General features: G+C 42.1%; 1 protein-coding gene across 4 annotated transcripts in view; it reads left to right on the top strand.

Annotated features, from left to right (window-relative positions):
* LOC139462558 (inactive phospholipase C-like protein 2) overlaps nucleotides 1–15,424 on the top strand; it is a 220,729-nt gene that overhangs the window by 197,073 nt on the left and 8,232 nt on the right. For 3 of the 4 annotated variants that reach the window (XM_071244376.1, XM_071244375.1, XM_071244379.1), the window contains exons 13-26: nucleotides 1,970–2,065; nucleotides 3,071–3,173; nucleotides 4,839–5,018; nucleotides 5,908–6,086; nucleotides 6,316–6,454; nucleotides 7,338–7,484; nucleotides 7,886–7,983; nucleotides 8,251–8,352; nucleotides 9,913–10,095; nucleotides 10,565–10,633; nucleotides 10,815–10,868; nucleotides 11,684–11,776; nucleotides 12,499–12,594; nucleotides 14,689–14,795. In XM_071244376.1, the coding sequence (XP_071100477.1) occupies nucleotides 1,970–2,065; nucleotides 3,071–3,173; nucleotides 4,839–5,018; nucleotides 5,908–6,086; nucleotides 6,316–6,454; nucleotides 7,338–7,484; nucleotides 7,886–7,983; nucleotides 8,251–8,352; nucleotides 9,913–10,095; nucleotides 10,565–10,633; nucleotides 10,815–10,868; nucleotides 11,684–11,776; nucleotides 12,499–12,594; nucleotides 14,689–14,790 (1,641 nt within the window). In that variant the 3' untranslated portion in view covers nucleotides 14,791–14,795. The remainder of the gene's footprint in view (nucleotides 1–1,969; nucleotides 2,066–3,070; nucleotides 3,174–4,838; nucleotides 5,019–5,907; nucleotides 6,087–6,315; nucleotides 6,455–7,337; nucleotides 7,485–7,885; nucleotides 7,984–8,250; nucleotides 8,353–9,912; nucleotides 10,096–10,564; nucleotides 10,634–10,814; nucleotides 10,869–11,683; nucleotides 11,777–12,498; nucleotides 12,595–14,688; nucleotides 14,796–15,424) is intronic. The other variant, XM_071244378.1, reaches the window with a different exon arrangement.

Genomic DNA, 15,424 nt, shown 5'->3' with positions numbered 1-15,424 from the left:
CAATCTTGTTAAGAAAATTTATTCGTTTCTTTGAATGTTGATCAAACATAGTGAGTGTAATTTTCTCATCAGCCTCTATATTTCGGCCCCTAAAATTGAATTTGAGGGAGATGAAATGTGTTCATGTCATGTCAAGATGTCAAGTAAATGTGTAATTTTAAACTTCAAAGAATTTTTGTTTCCATTTTGTGAGATCCTGGTCTTAATTTTTGGACATGATGAGAACACTTGTACAGTCTGAGCAGACTAAAAATCCCTGAACGTATTTAACCATGATGTTTCAAACAAGTTTGTGTAAGAAAGGGGCTTCTTGTGAGTTCTGGATATGTCTCCATGTTCTTTGCACATCTGCCTACTGTCCTGAATGTCTGAATTTGAAACTAGAATATGAAAATATGAATTCTTCCTTAATTGATAGAAATAATATGCAAATCTACAAAAGGACAAAGGACGAAAGGACTAAATTTTTATAGACACTGGTAAAGAGCGGGTCATTATTTAACTTACACCATCTGATGTGAACACGAGCGCGTCTTATTTGTCAACTGGTGTGAAGTCTGTCTATGGTGTTGCATCTGTCTAATCGAGACACTGCACATGTATAATCGCAAGTTTCTGTAGACGAAATAGAAACTAATCAAAAAAGTTATCAATTGTGTCAGGCTTTGGTGTCCCGACCAGAAGATCGTAACAAAATAATAATTGTAAATTGGGAAAGTTGGCAGCTATGTCTTTGGAATTGAGCTAGGAATATCTGTAACAATGCTTATGCAGCATTAAGCAATATTCACTAACTCACTCACTCTGTTGGTCGAATAATCTGTTCCATTCAGATTCAACCTAAGTGAGGCCGAATTATTTTTTTGATTTTGATGCCATGCTGATGGATTTCCCCAGGTAGAAAAAGGTCAATGACCAGATTCACTGTGTGCTTTCTTATCACAAATAACTGGCGTGTAGTGTAATAACAAAGATCTGTTCAATAAGGTGCTATACCAATCTCATAACCAGAACACCCCCTTGATCAGATCCTGTTTCGCCTGCCCCCAAACTGACAACTCACAATACAGTAGCTAGACATGATAGTACTGAGACTGTGTCATAAACGTTTGTACATCCGTCAAGAACTGATATGTGTCTGACTTTCTTGGTCAAGGTACTGTGATTATAGGACTGTATGTGCCGGTCAAGGTGTATATTAGTGCTTATAGCCTGGTCAGGGGGTCAATACAACACCAGCGCCAACATTTGGGTGGGATGTACATATCTTGATACTTGCAACTGAAGGATTTGGTTCAACATGAACAGATTGAAATTTCTTGTGGTTTTACACAATAAGGTTAACTGTACATTCTGATCACACTATACTTAATTATCAACATGTGAGGACATGGATGGCCTGCTCATCTAATGCACCAAACTTCGAAATCTATCATCATGTGTCGTGAATCCTGGTTCGTCCCAATTATGTTTCTAGGTTTATCAGCACCATACCCGTGCTCGTGGGTTTCACCAAAGTGGTAAACGTCTGAGACCTGCATTACTTCGGGCTTTCCGCCACATTAAGCTGACATATAACTGGAATACTGTTCAAAGCGACATCAAACTCAACTCACTCACTCACTATCGTCATGAATGATTAAATGGCTTGGAAATGAAATAAAGTAACTATTATACACAGGATTTAATTGAAATATGATTGAGTTTGAACTGTTGTAGTATTTGACCTACTATGGCATCACTGTGTTGTGCCTGTTATTCCCAAATGAATCTATTGCTGGGGGAAATCAAGACTGTTTATTCTCTGACATTTACATTTGTATTCTATGCTGTGTGTGTATTGACCTCCATGACCAGCCTGGCTTGACATAGTCCCCCATCTGGACACCCTTTAGTGGATTAACCTCACCTTGCTGGTGTCAGTAGATCTAGTTGCCTTGTTCACATGCTTAACTCATGCATATTGCAGGGTAAAAAACTGCCAATCGCAACCAGCTCAGTCGAGGGCTATGTCACTGATGAGGACGAGGGGGCAGAACCTGACAAGAAGAAAAATAGTAAACGGGTAAGGTCAAGGTTAAAGATCGGTGTCAAGGTCACAGGTTTAATCCTAGGTCAATTCTGAAGATAACAGGCATCAAAGGACTAGTCTGTGATAAGTCAAGTAAAATTAGTTCAGTCCAGTAGGATCAGCTAATAAAACTATAATATATGATAACTCTAAAATGTTCTGAAAATGAGCCAAGTTGGGGCTGATGGACTAGACAGTTTTGAGCAAAGACCGATGTTATGAGAAAAATGGTTTAATGCCAATTTGATTTTAGTAAAAGGTTTGGACTTGATTTCATTCCATTAAAAGTGCTAATGATCATTGTGATAAATCTGGTTTGAATCCAAATTATGATGCTTTATGTCATTGACGTTACAATGGAATTAATTGTGTAATGTAACATCATTAAATTGCACAACTTTATAAGGAATTCTGGATACAACGGTTGGTAAGATACTTCTTTCAGTAAATAAGTAAACAGAGCATGTGGAGACGAGACTATTATTAAAGTTAATTATGCTGTTTTGGATCCCCCAGTCTGCTCCTTGGATTTAGTATTTAACAAAAAAACAAATATTTAAAATGACTAAACAATTTCAATAGCCATTCCGGGCATTATTCACATAAGTACTTTACAGAAATCACTTGCAGAACTAGCTGAAGTTAAATGGTTTTTGCCTAGCTTTGTATACTGTATGATTTCAGTCAGTGAAACATGCAGAGGGACCTGCCTACTGCCAAGTTGCATGCTTCTTATGCTATCTCATGGAGACCCCAAGGAAAAGGAACTGCACTGCTTCTGCCAAACTATGCAACCAACTGGCTGTAAACTGCCATGGCTATCTGTTGTGCATGCATTTGTTTACCCTGATGGCCTTCAGCACATGGCCTGTTGGTAGAGAAATGCATCTGTTCATGGCTATTTCCATTTTCAGAACTATTTTGTGGTCTAGTTTTCTATGTCATGTGTGTGGTTGGTATGGATGTTGTCCTGGATGCTACTGGATGCTGGTGTTTCAGGAGGGGTCGGTCAAGAAGCACAAGCTGGTCAAAGAATTGTCTGACATGGTTGTCTACTGTGTGTCCAAGAGATTTGAAGACTTTCAGGTTTCCCAGCAGAACCGTGAGTCCTTAATAAAAAAGATTATACCCTTTCCATTTTTAGAAGAAATCTCTTCTAAGAGTCGATTGTACGATTTCAATTATATCATTATCAGATAGTGTCAGGTGTTCTTGAAAACGTATTCTGTCCCATCAGTAGCACACATCACAAACAGATGCAAGATCAAGTCAATTGCTCAAATGCCTTGGGTGGGGATTCCGGGGTAGAATTGGTCCCCAGTTACCTGTGCTGGTCGTAAGAGGCAGCCAATGCATCAGGTGGTCAATCTTGGTGATTTGGTTGTTTGTGTGGTCTCGTACCTTGATTGTGTGGATTGTTGCTCACAATAGCAATCACTGGTTCAGACTTGATTATTTGCAGGCTGCCATCATATAGCTGGAAACTGCATTTAAACATTAAACAAAAAACAAGAGACCATGGATACCTGTTCTACTTACACAAGAAGAAACAGCTATATTAAACTTAGTTCACTCATCTACCTCAAGTCCCTGAACCATATTATTTTCCCTTCCTCACAACCCTTACTGTAATGCTACGACCATACATGGAGCAAGTCTAGATTTCCCACAGGTTCTGAATCTTCCATCTCACTGGCCCAGGCTTCTTTTCAATTTAAATGGAGTTATCTGTTTCTTTCAAAATTATATATTTTCAGTAACTAAGCATAAGTCTAATAATTCCCTTGCTAAGACATATATGACATTAAGACTCCATGCCCTTCTTCCTGTGTAAACTGTAATGTCCTCTGAACATATCACAGTAGTCATCAGGGCCCCTTTCCACAAAGCGATCATAGCGCTAAGAGACCGTGAAGATCTTCAAAGGTCTTCAACAACCCATGCTTGCTGTAAATGGTGACTATGCTTGTCGTTAGAGGCGATTAAAGGGATCTGGTGGTCAGGCTCATTGACTTGTATACATTGTATCCCAATTGCATAGATCGATACTCATGATATCAGTCACTGGATTGTCTGGTCCAGACTCGATAATTTACAGAATTTTATAATTTTAGAAATTACATAGAGCTGGAATGTTGCTGAGTGCGGTGTTAACCAACAAACAAACGTAGCTAAAACGATCTTAACTCCCATACTTTAACATAGACTTACGGCAGTCTTAGCCCTTAATAAGATCGCTTTGTGGAACGGGAGTAAGGTCATGAAAATGTACACAATCTGATACATTAAGACATTAATGGTAAGATATAACATGATTTTCTTTGTAATGTCAGGGCTGCTTATTGCACAAACAATGAAGCAGTTGTTTCCCCTAAACATGTCATTTCTATTTCTATTTCTAAATTCATGACATGATACATGAAATCTTGACAATTGTGTTTAAGGAAGGTATTTCATTACAATTGAATCTATGGTATTGTATTGATATAATCACTCATGATACAAAAATCTTATCATTGCAATAATTGACCTGTGAAATGTGGGTTAGAAGTGATCTTCAGCAACCCATGTGAGAGGTGATTAACAGGATTGGGTGGTCAGACTCGCTGACTTGGTTGATGCATTTCATCGTATTCCAATTGCGTAGAGCGATGCTCAGGATGTCGATCACTAGATTGTCTAAAATAGACCAATTCTCAATCATACTGCTGCTTTGAACAGCTTGATTCTTTGGAAATGTCTTCATATAGGGTTGTTTGCTTTTCAGAAAAATGTTGGGAGATTTGCTCGTACAGTGAGTCCCAGGCTCTGAAGTTGGCGATGTCCTCGCCAGAGGAATATGTCAACCACAACAAGCGATTCCTGTCTCGCATCTACCCCAATGGTATGCGCATCGACTCCAGCAACTACAACCCCCAGGATCTCTGGAACTGCGGCTGTCAGATGGGTGAGGACCCATACATAGAAGCTTTGCACGTGTAGATGTGTTATGTGTAGTTTAGGGGTAAAGATAGGCAAGTTGCTGGGACAACTTGCAACTGTTACTTTTTGTCCTAATGTGTACTGTCCACCATTAATCTTCAGAACAAACAAATAATCAAGTTCCTTAAGTACGTAGCACAACTGTGTATAAAAAGATGTGTTTCATTCAAGCTGTATGTGCAACTGTTGTATGAAGATTATTGGTTGGCATACATTATCAGGATATAATAGCACTACATGGGACTCACTTGCCTTAGCTATTCTCTAACACAGAGATACAGTACAGTACTCTCTTTGCCTCCATTTTGTTTGGTGACCATGATTTATTTTGAGATTTACAAGTGGCTACTTCTTGCTAAGAACTTTGATAACTACAATTATTGAGGTGTCAATTTGATAATAATATCACTTTTCTTTTACACTTTTGAAATTAACTATTAAATGATTATTATCATTTCATTTTGAATTTGTTTACATGTGAAATTGTGGAGTCTCCAAGAAAAATGGAATTAAGGGCAATATGGCTTGATTCCCAAATAAAATCTGATGTAACTTTTGATGACACAGGTGTTTAATGGTAAATTAACACATCTACACTGTACCAGGACCCACTTGCACAAAGCGATCTTAGCTCTAAGATGATCATAACTCCCATACTTTAACCTAGGCTCACAAGATCGCTTTGTGCAAGTGTGTCTTGGGGGTTACACACATGCACGTCACTACGTCGGTGCAGTTACCTTGAAGGTGATGTAACCCCAGCTCAACCTCCCCTCTTCCTACCCCACCTGGGGGTGTCAGTGTTTGGAATTGTAGCATGTGTCATGTCCTCCACTTGATGTCTTCTTCCTCAGTGGCCCTGAACTACCAGACAGCAGGACTCATGATGGACCTCTACAATGGCTGGTTCCACAAGAATGGAGGCTGTGGCTTTGTGTTGAAACCTGCCATCATGAGGGAGGAGATCTCATACTTCAGTGCAAACACCAGGGAGGTCATTCCAGGGGTGTCCCCCCAAATACTTCATATAAAGGTGAATAGGATGTCTCTCCCAAATACTTCATATAAAGGTGAATAGGATGTCTCCCACAAATACTTCATATAAAGGTGAATAGGATACACACCCCCACCCCACCCCTGTACTTCATATTAAGGAGAATGTCAAGTTATTTCGAAAGTATTTTGTAAAAGTTCTTTAGCACATCATCATAATTGGTTTCCAGGTACATAAACATGAAGTCTGTGATTTGTATTTGTTGCAGATTATCAGTGGCCAGAACTTCCCGAAGCCCAAGGGTTCCGCAGCTAAAGGGGAGGTGACGGACCCCTATGTCACCATTGAAGTGTTCGGCATTCCCTCGGACTGTGCCGAGGAAAGGACCAAAACTATGCCGCATAATGGCAAGTGTGAACTCTGTGTCTGTACTGCTGGTGACATGGCATGCGGTGTATGGCCGTCTAGTATTTTCACCCACCTGCCTTACTACCAAACATCCTGCTCACATCAATTTATTTCACCCCAAGTACTGACAGACAAAGAAAATCACAATGTGTTTTCATTTACTTGGTGAAATACACCATATAAAAAGTCCTATCTAACCTTCATACTTGGTGTGAGTGACACTCATCGACAGGTTCTGTACACAGGTAACCTGAACACTAGTACTTGGTTTGAACAAAATAATATCAAATATTTAAGATGAACATTTTTGCAAAATTTGGATGTAATTCTAATGATTAATTTATTGTGCCAGTCTTTCACCGTTATTCCAGGTGATTACTAGGACTGAAGGTCTATGATCAAAATTAACTATATTTTCAACAGGGAGTGAACAGTATTTTATGTTGTCAGCAATATGAGTGCCAAAGTGCAACAGATAAGGTCAGTTTGGGACACAATAGATACATGCTGAAAACCTGACTGCATTGAATAGGATTGACTGTTTACAAGCTAGTGTACAGTCTCACTTCCTCTACACTGAATAATGATTGAATTGAAGTAGATGAATAATACAATGAATGATAAATTCCTCCCTTGTTCAGGAATTTGATCTTTAGTTTACATTTTCAAAATTCTAGTAGGTTTTGATTTCAATACACCTGTTGCTGTACATGGGTTGTGAGAGCAGACGTCACAGTATGCTGCTGTCTGCAGTGAATATTTACTGCAGAATAGTTATTGTTGGAATAAATCATTAAAACTCACGTCAATCTTGTCAAAGTTGAAAGGTAACATTAAATTGTTTTCAACCTCAAAATATAAGGGTTTTTTGTTTGTTTGCAGGATACAATCCAATCTTTGATGAAAGCTTCGAGTTCCAGATCAACTTGCCAGAGCTGGCTCTGGTGAGGTTCACTGTTCTGGATGACGACTATATTGGGGATGAATTTATTGGACAGTTCACAATACCATTTGAGTGCATGCAAACAGGTAAAGATGTTATGTTGAAACATTGATTGTGTAGGGATTTATGATGTGCTACAGTAACTTGGTGAAAAATTATTTGAGAAATTATTGTGTAGTTCTTTTTGTTTTGATGATGATGTTATGACTGTAGTATTGCAATAAATAAAGAGACAGGTCAGAGACATGTACAATTATGGCTAAAAGATGCTCAGTTAACTTCCAACAAAGTGATTTTCATTCTCAATCTAAGGGGAACAACTCTTCCCAAGTTGTTCTGGATCACAGCTTGGTGCAAGCTTTCCTGTATGGTCATAGGTTCTAGTTTTGCACATATATTGCAACTTTCTGTTAAAATATTTAAAGTTTCAATTAAAGTTATGATTATCAGTTTCTTATTTATGATTATCCTCCATCCACTTTTGCAGGTTACCGACACATCCAGCTATTATCAAACACCGGGAACCCCATTGAAAACTGTACATTGTTTGTACATATAGCAATAACCAACAAGAGAGGGGGTGGGGTGAGTTTGTTTGTTGTAGTATACTGGCGGTTTTCAAATTTACCCAAATACAAATCTTAATGTCTCAGTATGATTAGTGCCTAGATGTATGCTCATGATGTCAGTCACTGGATTGTGTGGCCCAGATTTGATTATTTACCAAGTGCCATTCTATAGCAGGAATTTTGCCGAGAGCAGTGATAAACAACAAATAAATAAACACTCACACATCTGACAGAACTTTGACTGTGTAGAGACTTGTGAGTACTATCTGGTTCTTGTCCCCAGCAGGCGTACAAACGAGGCTTGTCTGTGAAGAAAACGAAGAGGTATCGGGACTACACCAGCATGAAGTCAATCGGAGTGAAAAATATAGATGAAACATTCAAGGTAGGTTGTTGAACATGATGATATATAGTAAAGGGTTATCAAGGTGGGATGGACAACATGTCATGAACTGCCTCATGATGGTGTGCTTGGCTCACTTACTCCCGCCCGCGTGAGGGGCCAGGTTACAATCTGTCGTCAGCAACCCATGCTTGTTCTCAGCAACCCATGCTTGTCGGCAGTAACCCATGCTTGTTGTCAGCAACCCTTGCTTGTTGTCAGCAACCCATGCTTGATGTCAGCAACCCATGCTTGTCGTCAGCAACCCATGCTTGTTGTCAGCAACCCATGCTTGTCGGCAGCAACCCATGCTTGTCGTCAGCAACCCATGCTTGACGTCAGCAACCCATGCTTGTTGTCAGCAACCCATGCTTGTCGGCAGCAACCCATGCTTGTCGTCAGCAACCCATGCTTGACGTCAGCAACCCATGCTTGTTGTCAGCAACCCATGCTTGACGTCAGCAACCCATGCTTGTTGGCAGCAACCCATGCTTGTTGTCAGCAACCCATGCTTGATGTCAGCAACCCATGCTTGTCGGCAGCAACCCATGCTTGACGTCAGCAACCCATGCTTGACGTCAGCAACCCATGCTTGTCGTCACCAACCCATGCTTGATGTCAGCAACCCATGCTTGTCGGCAGCAACCCATGCTTGTCGTAAGAGGCCAGCAATGGAATCGGGTGGTCAGGTTCGCTGACTTGGTTGATGCATATCATTTTATCCTAATTGTGTAGATTGATGCTCTTGATGTCACTAGATTGTATGGTCCAGGCTCGATTATTTGCAGACTGCCATCTTATAGTTGGAATATTGCTGAGTGCAGCGTGGACAACAAACAAACTTAATATCCACCAAGTCCGTCTGTAGGGAACAATAAAAAAAATCATAGGTATCACAATCCATATTTCGAACTTGAGAAAAGTTTGTTGTCTTCTCGTGGCATTTAGAAGCTGTTGACTTATGACTTGCAACTTCCGACTTCTATCAATGCAACTTTTTGGTACAGATGCTTGTACCCTATATCAATAGTAGTCAACAACTGGGTGGGACTTGGTGACAGATCTGAGATTACATAGACACAACATGAAAAACAGAAACAGATTAACTAAGAACACTGAATGAAGGCAGTATATTTTAAGAGTTTTTAAATCAGTAAGTATTTATTTATAAATGCACTCAAGGCAATGATTTATTATCAGATGAAGTTCACCATCCTAGTAATTGTTCTCTTGAACTCCTAAGAGATTATAAGTGTATTACTATGCCAAGTGCCAGTAAAATCTATCTGAATGTACTGTAACAAACTGTAGGAAGTGTCTGTAAAATATCTTAACTTTTTACTGTGACATATCATACACATACTGTGACACAGTATGTGTATGATATTTTTCGTTGATCTCAGTACCGTCACGATTTTGTAATTGCCAAATAAATATTTCCCGATATTACATTTTGCAATACTCAGTCAAGTAACACACAAAGTGGAGCATCAGTGAACCGCTTTGTCCTAATGACTGCAACACATTGACTGTCTGCCAAACAAACATTGTTCATCTCTCCAGGTTGCGATCCAGCCTTTGCGGGACGGCACCGACCTGCGAGACAACGTGCAACTGGCCCTGAGCGGCTTCAAGGAGACGTGTGGTCTGCCCCCCATCGCCAACATCAAGCAGTGCATCCGACTCCTGTCCACCAGAATCACCAACTCAGGAGAACAGAGTCTCACATACGTCATGAGAGGCGAGGTGAGTCTGACATACGTCATGAGAGGCGAGGTGAGTCTGACATACGTCATGAGAGGCGAGGTGAGTCTGACATACGTCATGAGAGGCGAGGTGAGTCTGACATACGTCATGAGAGGCGAGGTGAGTCTGACATACGTCAGGAGAGGCGAGGTGAGTCTGACATACGTCATGAGAGGCGAGGTGAGTCTGACATACGTCATGAGAGGCGTGGTGAGTCTGACATACGTCATGAGAGGCAACACCTTGTCAGTGTGTTGGTGAAGGAGTACCGAGTCTCTGGGTAACAACAGGATCAAATGAACATCATTGTATTTGACTCCTTCTTTTTCTTTATAAATATTTGAGTCTTACCAATTTGTTCTATTAAATCATATTTTGTATGACATCATGATTTGGAGAAACTAATATAAATTTTTCGGCTTGAGAGTTTTAGTATTAGATAAAACATATTGTTTTACCTTCTTTGCAGTACCCATCTCTTGAAGCACAAGGGAACCTGCCAGATATACTGAAGAAAGCTCTGATGTCCTTTGATGATGTGAGTAGTAACAGCTGGAGATGAACCAATAGCTCACCTGGCAAATGCATATATGTATACACCTCACCTGGTTAAACTGAGATTGTGCTAAAAGTTCAGAGGTTTTGTTTTAAAAAATCAAAGAAATTGTTGTTGAAATCATAACTGAATAACCAATTAATAGATATTCTTTGTGTTTCAGTTGATCACAGAGTGCAGAAACCTTATAGAATGTGCAGATAGTGTTTATGAGAAGGTGAGCTACTGAACATAAATTATTTACTGACCTGCCTGAGAGATGTTGGTATCACCCTGAGATAGAGACTTACTTAGTGGATACTTTAACTTGACTTGGGATTTAGCTGACCTTGTCTTAATGATGGTTAGGGTCCTGTGAAAGAGAGGCTGTTCAAAGGTTTGTGAAAATGCTGGCAAAATACATTGAATTGCTGATTGACCAGCAGTTAAGCACATGTCTGTTTCTAGTTAGGACCTTGAAAGATTCTAAAAAGATAAACCCCATGGGGCCCGGGCGTACAATGTCCCCAGCAACCTGTGCTGATTGTAAGAGGTGACTGGATGATTGGGTCATCAGGCTTGGTGACTTGGTTGATAGTGTCAACATAGCAGTGTGGATTGCTGCTCATTATATCGTTCCCTGGATTGTCTGGTCAGTCTTGGATTTTTTACAGGCCACCGTCATGTAGCTGGAATATTGCTGAGTGTGGCGTTACACAACAAGCCAAACAAACAAACCTAAAAGAGAGATGAAAGTGGTGCTGAGTACCTGTAGTATGAGCTGACTAATGTGGATTGGGTGGTTCGGACTGATTGTGTGTCACATACCCCAGCAGTGTTGGTCGTTGCTCATGGTATCAACACCTGGTTTGTCTTCGGAAACTCTGTACTTTTCAGGGCTGACATGTCGTGGTATCACTAGAATACTGTTCAAAGCGTCAGTAAAACCCGATTCACTCACTCACTCTGCCACCTACTTCAGACTGTCCTAGAACATGCCCTAGGGAGCATGAAGTGCCTGCCTCTGAGATGAAGTTGGCGTTGTTGTTGTAGTTGCTGCACTGTCAGAGAGCGGGGATGGAGTGGCATGAGGACCTGGAGAATGTGTGTGTACAAGCAGGCCTCAAGAGCAAGAAGCTAACCAAGGTTAGTCCATCTGTGTGCTAGTTTTCTGTCTGTCACGGCAAGGGTTGCCTCTCTTTCTTGTTGCAATTTGCTGAACAGAGTTGCATCCCTTGGGCATGCCAGAATCTGATGATCATGGGTTTGAATCCCAGGTTCACCCTGATTATGAATCTTGGTTTGTCAGCACATATCTGTTTGCGTGGGTTTCACTAAGGGTTGGATCTGCATACCTTCCAGTTTTCTTCCTGACTCACCTTCATATAACTTGCAGAGCTCTCAAAATCACAGAGGAAGGATTGCAAATCATAACATACCTCTATACCTTCTGTGACGGATGCCTTTATCTAAAGTAATGAACTTAAATTTCATGTAAATAGTTTTATTAGCATCAAATATTCATAATTCATGACGGAAATATGAACATTGCATTATCAATATTAGTTTTTCGGAAAATATGACTTTAGCTGCAGTAGGACATTTTCCCTATTAATGTCCAGGGATTTATCTATGATTCAAAAGGTGGCACGCAAATTGGGTACAAAGTGCAACATTGTTCATAACTTCATATTACTTTTTAATGTTTTTATTTTCGTATTCTGAGTAAATGGACATTTTTAAATCCAGTTTTGGAATATTTAGTGTCTTTTGCTGCAGACTTGGCATCAAATGTCAGCCCCCAGAGCAGGTTTAGATAAGTTCCAGATATCTGTATCTTTTATATATCTGACTTTTTTCCAATGCAGGCAACAGAGAACTTTGCTTGGAACATCCGAGTGTTGAAAGGTCAGGCTGACCTAGTGATGCAGGCTAAGAAGGACTGCCAGGAGTACATCAGACAGGTAGGTGCCGGACCTGCTGCCTCCCATCTTGTGTTAGAGGGGGAGGGGGTGGCTCAGGTAGAAGCCGGGGTCCTGAGTCAGCTTATACAGCAGGACACACTACCTCCCATCTTGTGTTAGAAGGGGAGGGGGTGGCTCAGGTAGGTGGGGCTCCTGAGTCAGCTTATACAGCAGGACATGCTGCCTCCCATCTTGTGTTAGAAGTGGAGGGGGTGGCTCAGGTAGGTGCCGGGGTCCTGAGTCAGCTTATACAGCAGGACATGCTGCCTCCCATCTTGTGTTAGAGGGGGAGGGGGTGGCTCAGGTAGGTGCCGGGTTCCTGAGTCAGCTTATACAGCAGGACATGCTGCCTCCCATCTTGTGTTAGAGGGGGAGGGGGTGGCTCAGGTAGGTGGGGGTCCTGAGTCAGCTTATACAGCAGGACACACTACCTCCCATCTTGTGTTAGAAGGGGAGGGGGTGGCTCAGGTAGGTGGGGGTCCTGAGTCAGCTTATACAGCAGGACATGCTGCCTCCCATCTTGTGTTAGAAGTGGAGGGGGTGGCTCAGGTAGGTGCCGGGGTCCTGAGTCAGCTTATACAGCAGGACATGCTGCCTCCCATCTTGTGTTAGAGGGGGAGGGGGTGGCTCAGGTAGGTGCCGGGGTCCTGAGTCAGCTTATACAGCAGGACACACTACCTCCCATCTTGTGTTAGAAGGGGAGGGGGTGGCTCAGGTAGGTGGGGGTCCTGAGTCAGCTTATACAGCAGGACATGCTGCCTCCCATCTTGTGTTAGAAGGGGAGGGGGTGGCTCAGGTAGGTGGGGCTCCTGAGTCAGCTTATACAGCAGGACATGCTGCCTCCCATCTTGTGTTAGAAGTGAAGGGGGTGGCTCAGGTAGGTGGGGGTCCTGAGTCAGCTTATAAAGCAGGGCATGCTGCCTCCCATCTTGTGTTAGAGGGGGAGGGGGTGGCTCAGGTAGGTGCCGGACCTGCTGCCTCCCATCTTGTGTTAGAGGGGGAGGGGGTGGCTCAGGTAGGTGCCGGGTTCCTGAGTCAGCTTATACAGCAGGACATGCTGCCTCCCATCTTGTGTTAGAGGGGGAGGGGGTGGCTCAGGTAGGTGCCGGGTTCCTGAGTCAGCTTATACAGCAGGACATGCTGCCTCCCATCTTGTGTTAGAGGGGGAGGGGGTGGCTAAGGTAGGTGCCGGGTTCCTGAGTCAGCTTATACAGCAGGACATGCTGCCTCCCATCTTGTGTTAGAGGGGGAGGGGGTGGCTCAGGTAGGTGCCGGGGTCCTGAGTCAGCTTATACAGCAGGACATGCTGCCTCCCATCTTGTGTTAGAGGGAGAGGGGTATGGCTCAGACAGGTAGGTGCCGGGGTCCTGAGTCAGCATATACAGCAGGACATGCTGCCTCCCATCTTGTGTTAGAAGGGGAGGGGGTGGCTCAGGTGGGTGCCGGGGTCCTGAGTCAGCTTATACAGCAGGACATGCTGCCTCCCATCTTGTGTTAGAGGGGCAGGGGGTGGCTCAGACATCTAAGGCACTGCAATTCACTGTGCAGAGTTAATTTAGTTGAAACATATTCTATTCTCATGAAAAGGATTAGGCACAAGTTATCAGAACCTTGAACATACTCTCTGTAAAGTTGCATCCCTTTGGCGTACCAGAATCCTATGTTAGGGGTTAGAATCCCCAATTTGCCCTGAGAATATCGTAGCACGATTCATGACAGAAACCTATGATCATGGATTCAAATCCTGTTTTCCCTGATTATGTTTCTAGGTTTGTAAGCACCATACCCGTACTCATGGGTTCTACCAAAGTGGTGAACATCTAAAACACTTGAGGTGTCGTGACTCAGTTTACCTTGGGTGTGTCCCAATGTGAAGCTGCTCATAATATTGACCACTGGTTTGTCTGGTCAGATGTGATTATGTTGAGGTCGCAGTGATATGGCTGGAATACTGCTGACAACAGCATTCCAATGAACCAGGGTTTGTTTCATCTCTGGGTACGTGGACAGTGTACAGATCCCCCACTGTCATATGGAGGGACACCATGACACTGCCAAGGTTGCAGGGGTTCTAGGTTTTCGTGTCTTCTTCAGATCAAGGAAGCTGCAGTGTCAACAGGTCTGTCGAAGGAGTCAGGGAGGGCCGACGTCTGTAACAACCATCAGTCGGAGAAAGCAGTCATCACAGATGAATGAATCAGGTGACTATGACCTGAGTGTGTTACAGAAGGTGCTGGAGGCAGATCTGGTGCCCAGCGATTCATTGAATAATCTGTTAATCGTTTGAACTTGACATTAAAAAAACTCCCTGAAGCTCCCGAGTTGAAAGAACAAAATTTGTTAATATCCAATCATCAGTAATGCAGTGAGCTGTTACTGTCATGTAGGTCTCTGTTGAATCCAACGTCCAAGTGTCAGTTGTCAAAGAAACAAACTGACCCTTAATGTTTCATCAACCTGTTTTTTGGTCAATACATAAACAGAATAACCTTTTTCTTTGAAGTAGTATCAGCTTGGGACAGAATATTGACATTTTGTTGTATCAGCTTGGGACAGAATATTGACATTCCGTTGTATTGCTTGGGACAGAATATTGACATTCCGTTGCAGCATCTGATATATGCCTGAGTGACTCTGATTCGACAATCGATACTGGTTTCATGTCTTTGTCGATGAATTTGGCAATTGATCATTATATTTTCTTTGCTTTGGGGGTCATTGATTGATAAGTTTTGTTGTTAGGATTTACACCAAATGAAGTAGAAATCCTAGCTTGTGTTGAAGATTTTGGAGGGTTTTTAGTGTGGATCTTATCAACATGAATTTTCAA

This window comes from Haliotis cracherodii, unplaced genomic scaffold, assembly GCF_022045235.1.
Source record: "Haliotis cracherodii isolate W230 unplaced genomic scaffold, xgHalCrac1.p SCAF_15, whole genome shotgun sequence".
Classification (NCBI taxonomy): domain Eukaryota; kingdom Metazoa; phylum Mollusca; class Gastropoda; order Lepetellida; family Haliotidae; genus Haliotis; species Haliotis cracherodii.
Note: the sequence above shows the minus strand (reverse complement) of the source record. Positions and strands in the feature narration are given on the sequence as shown.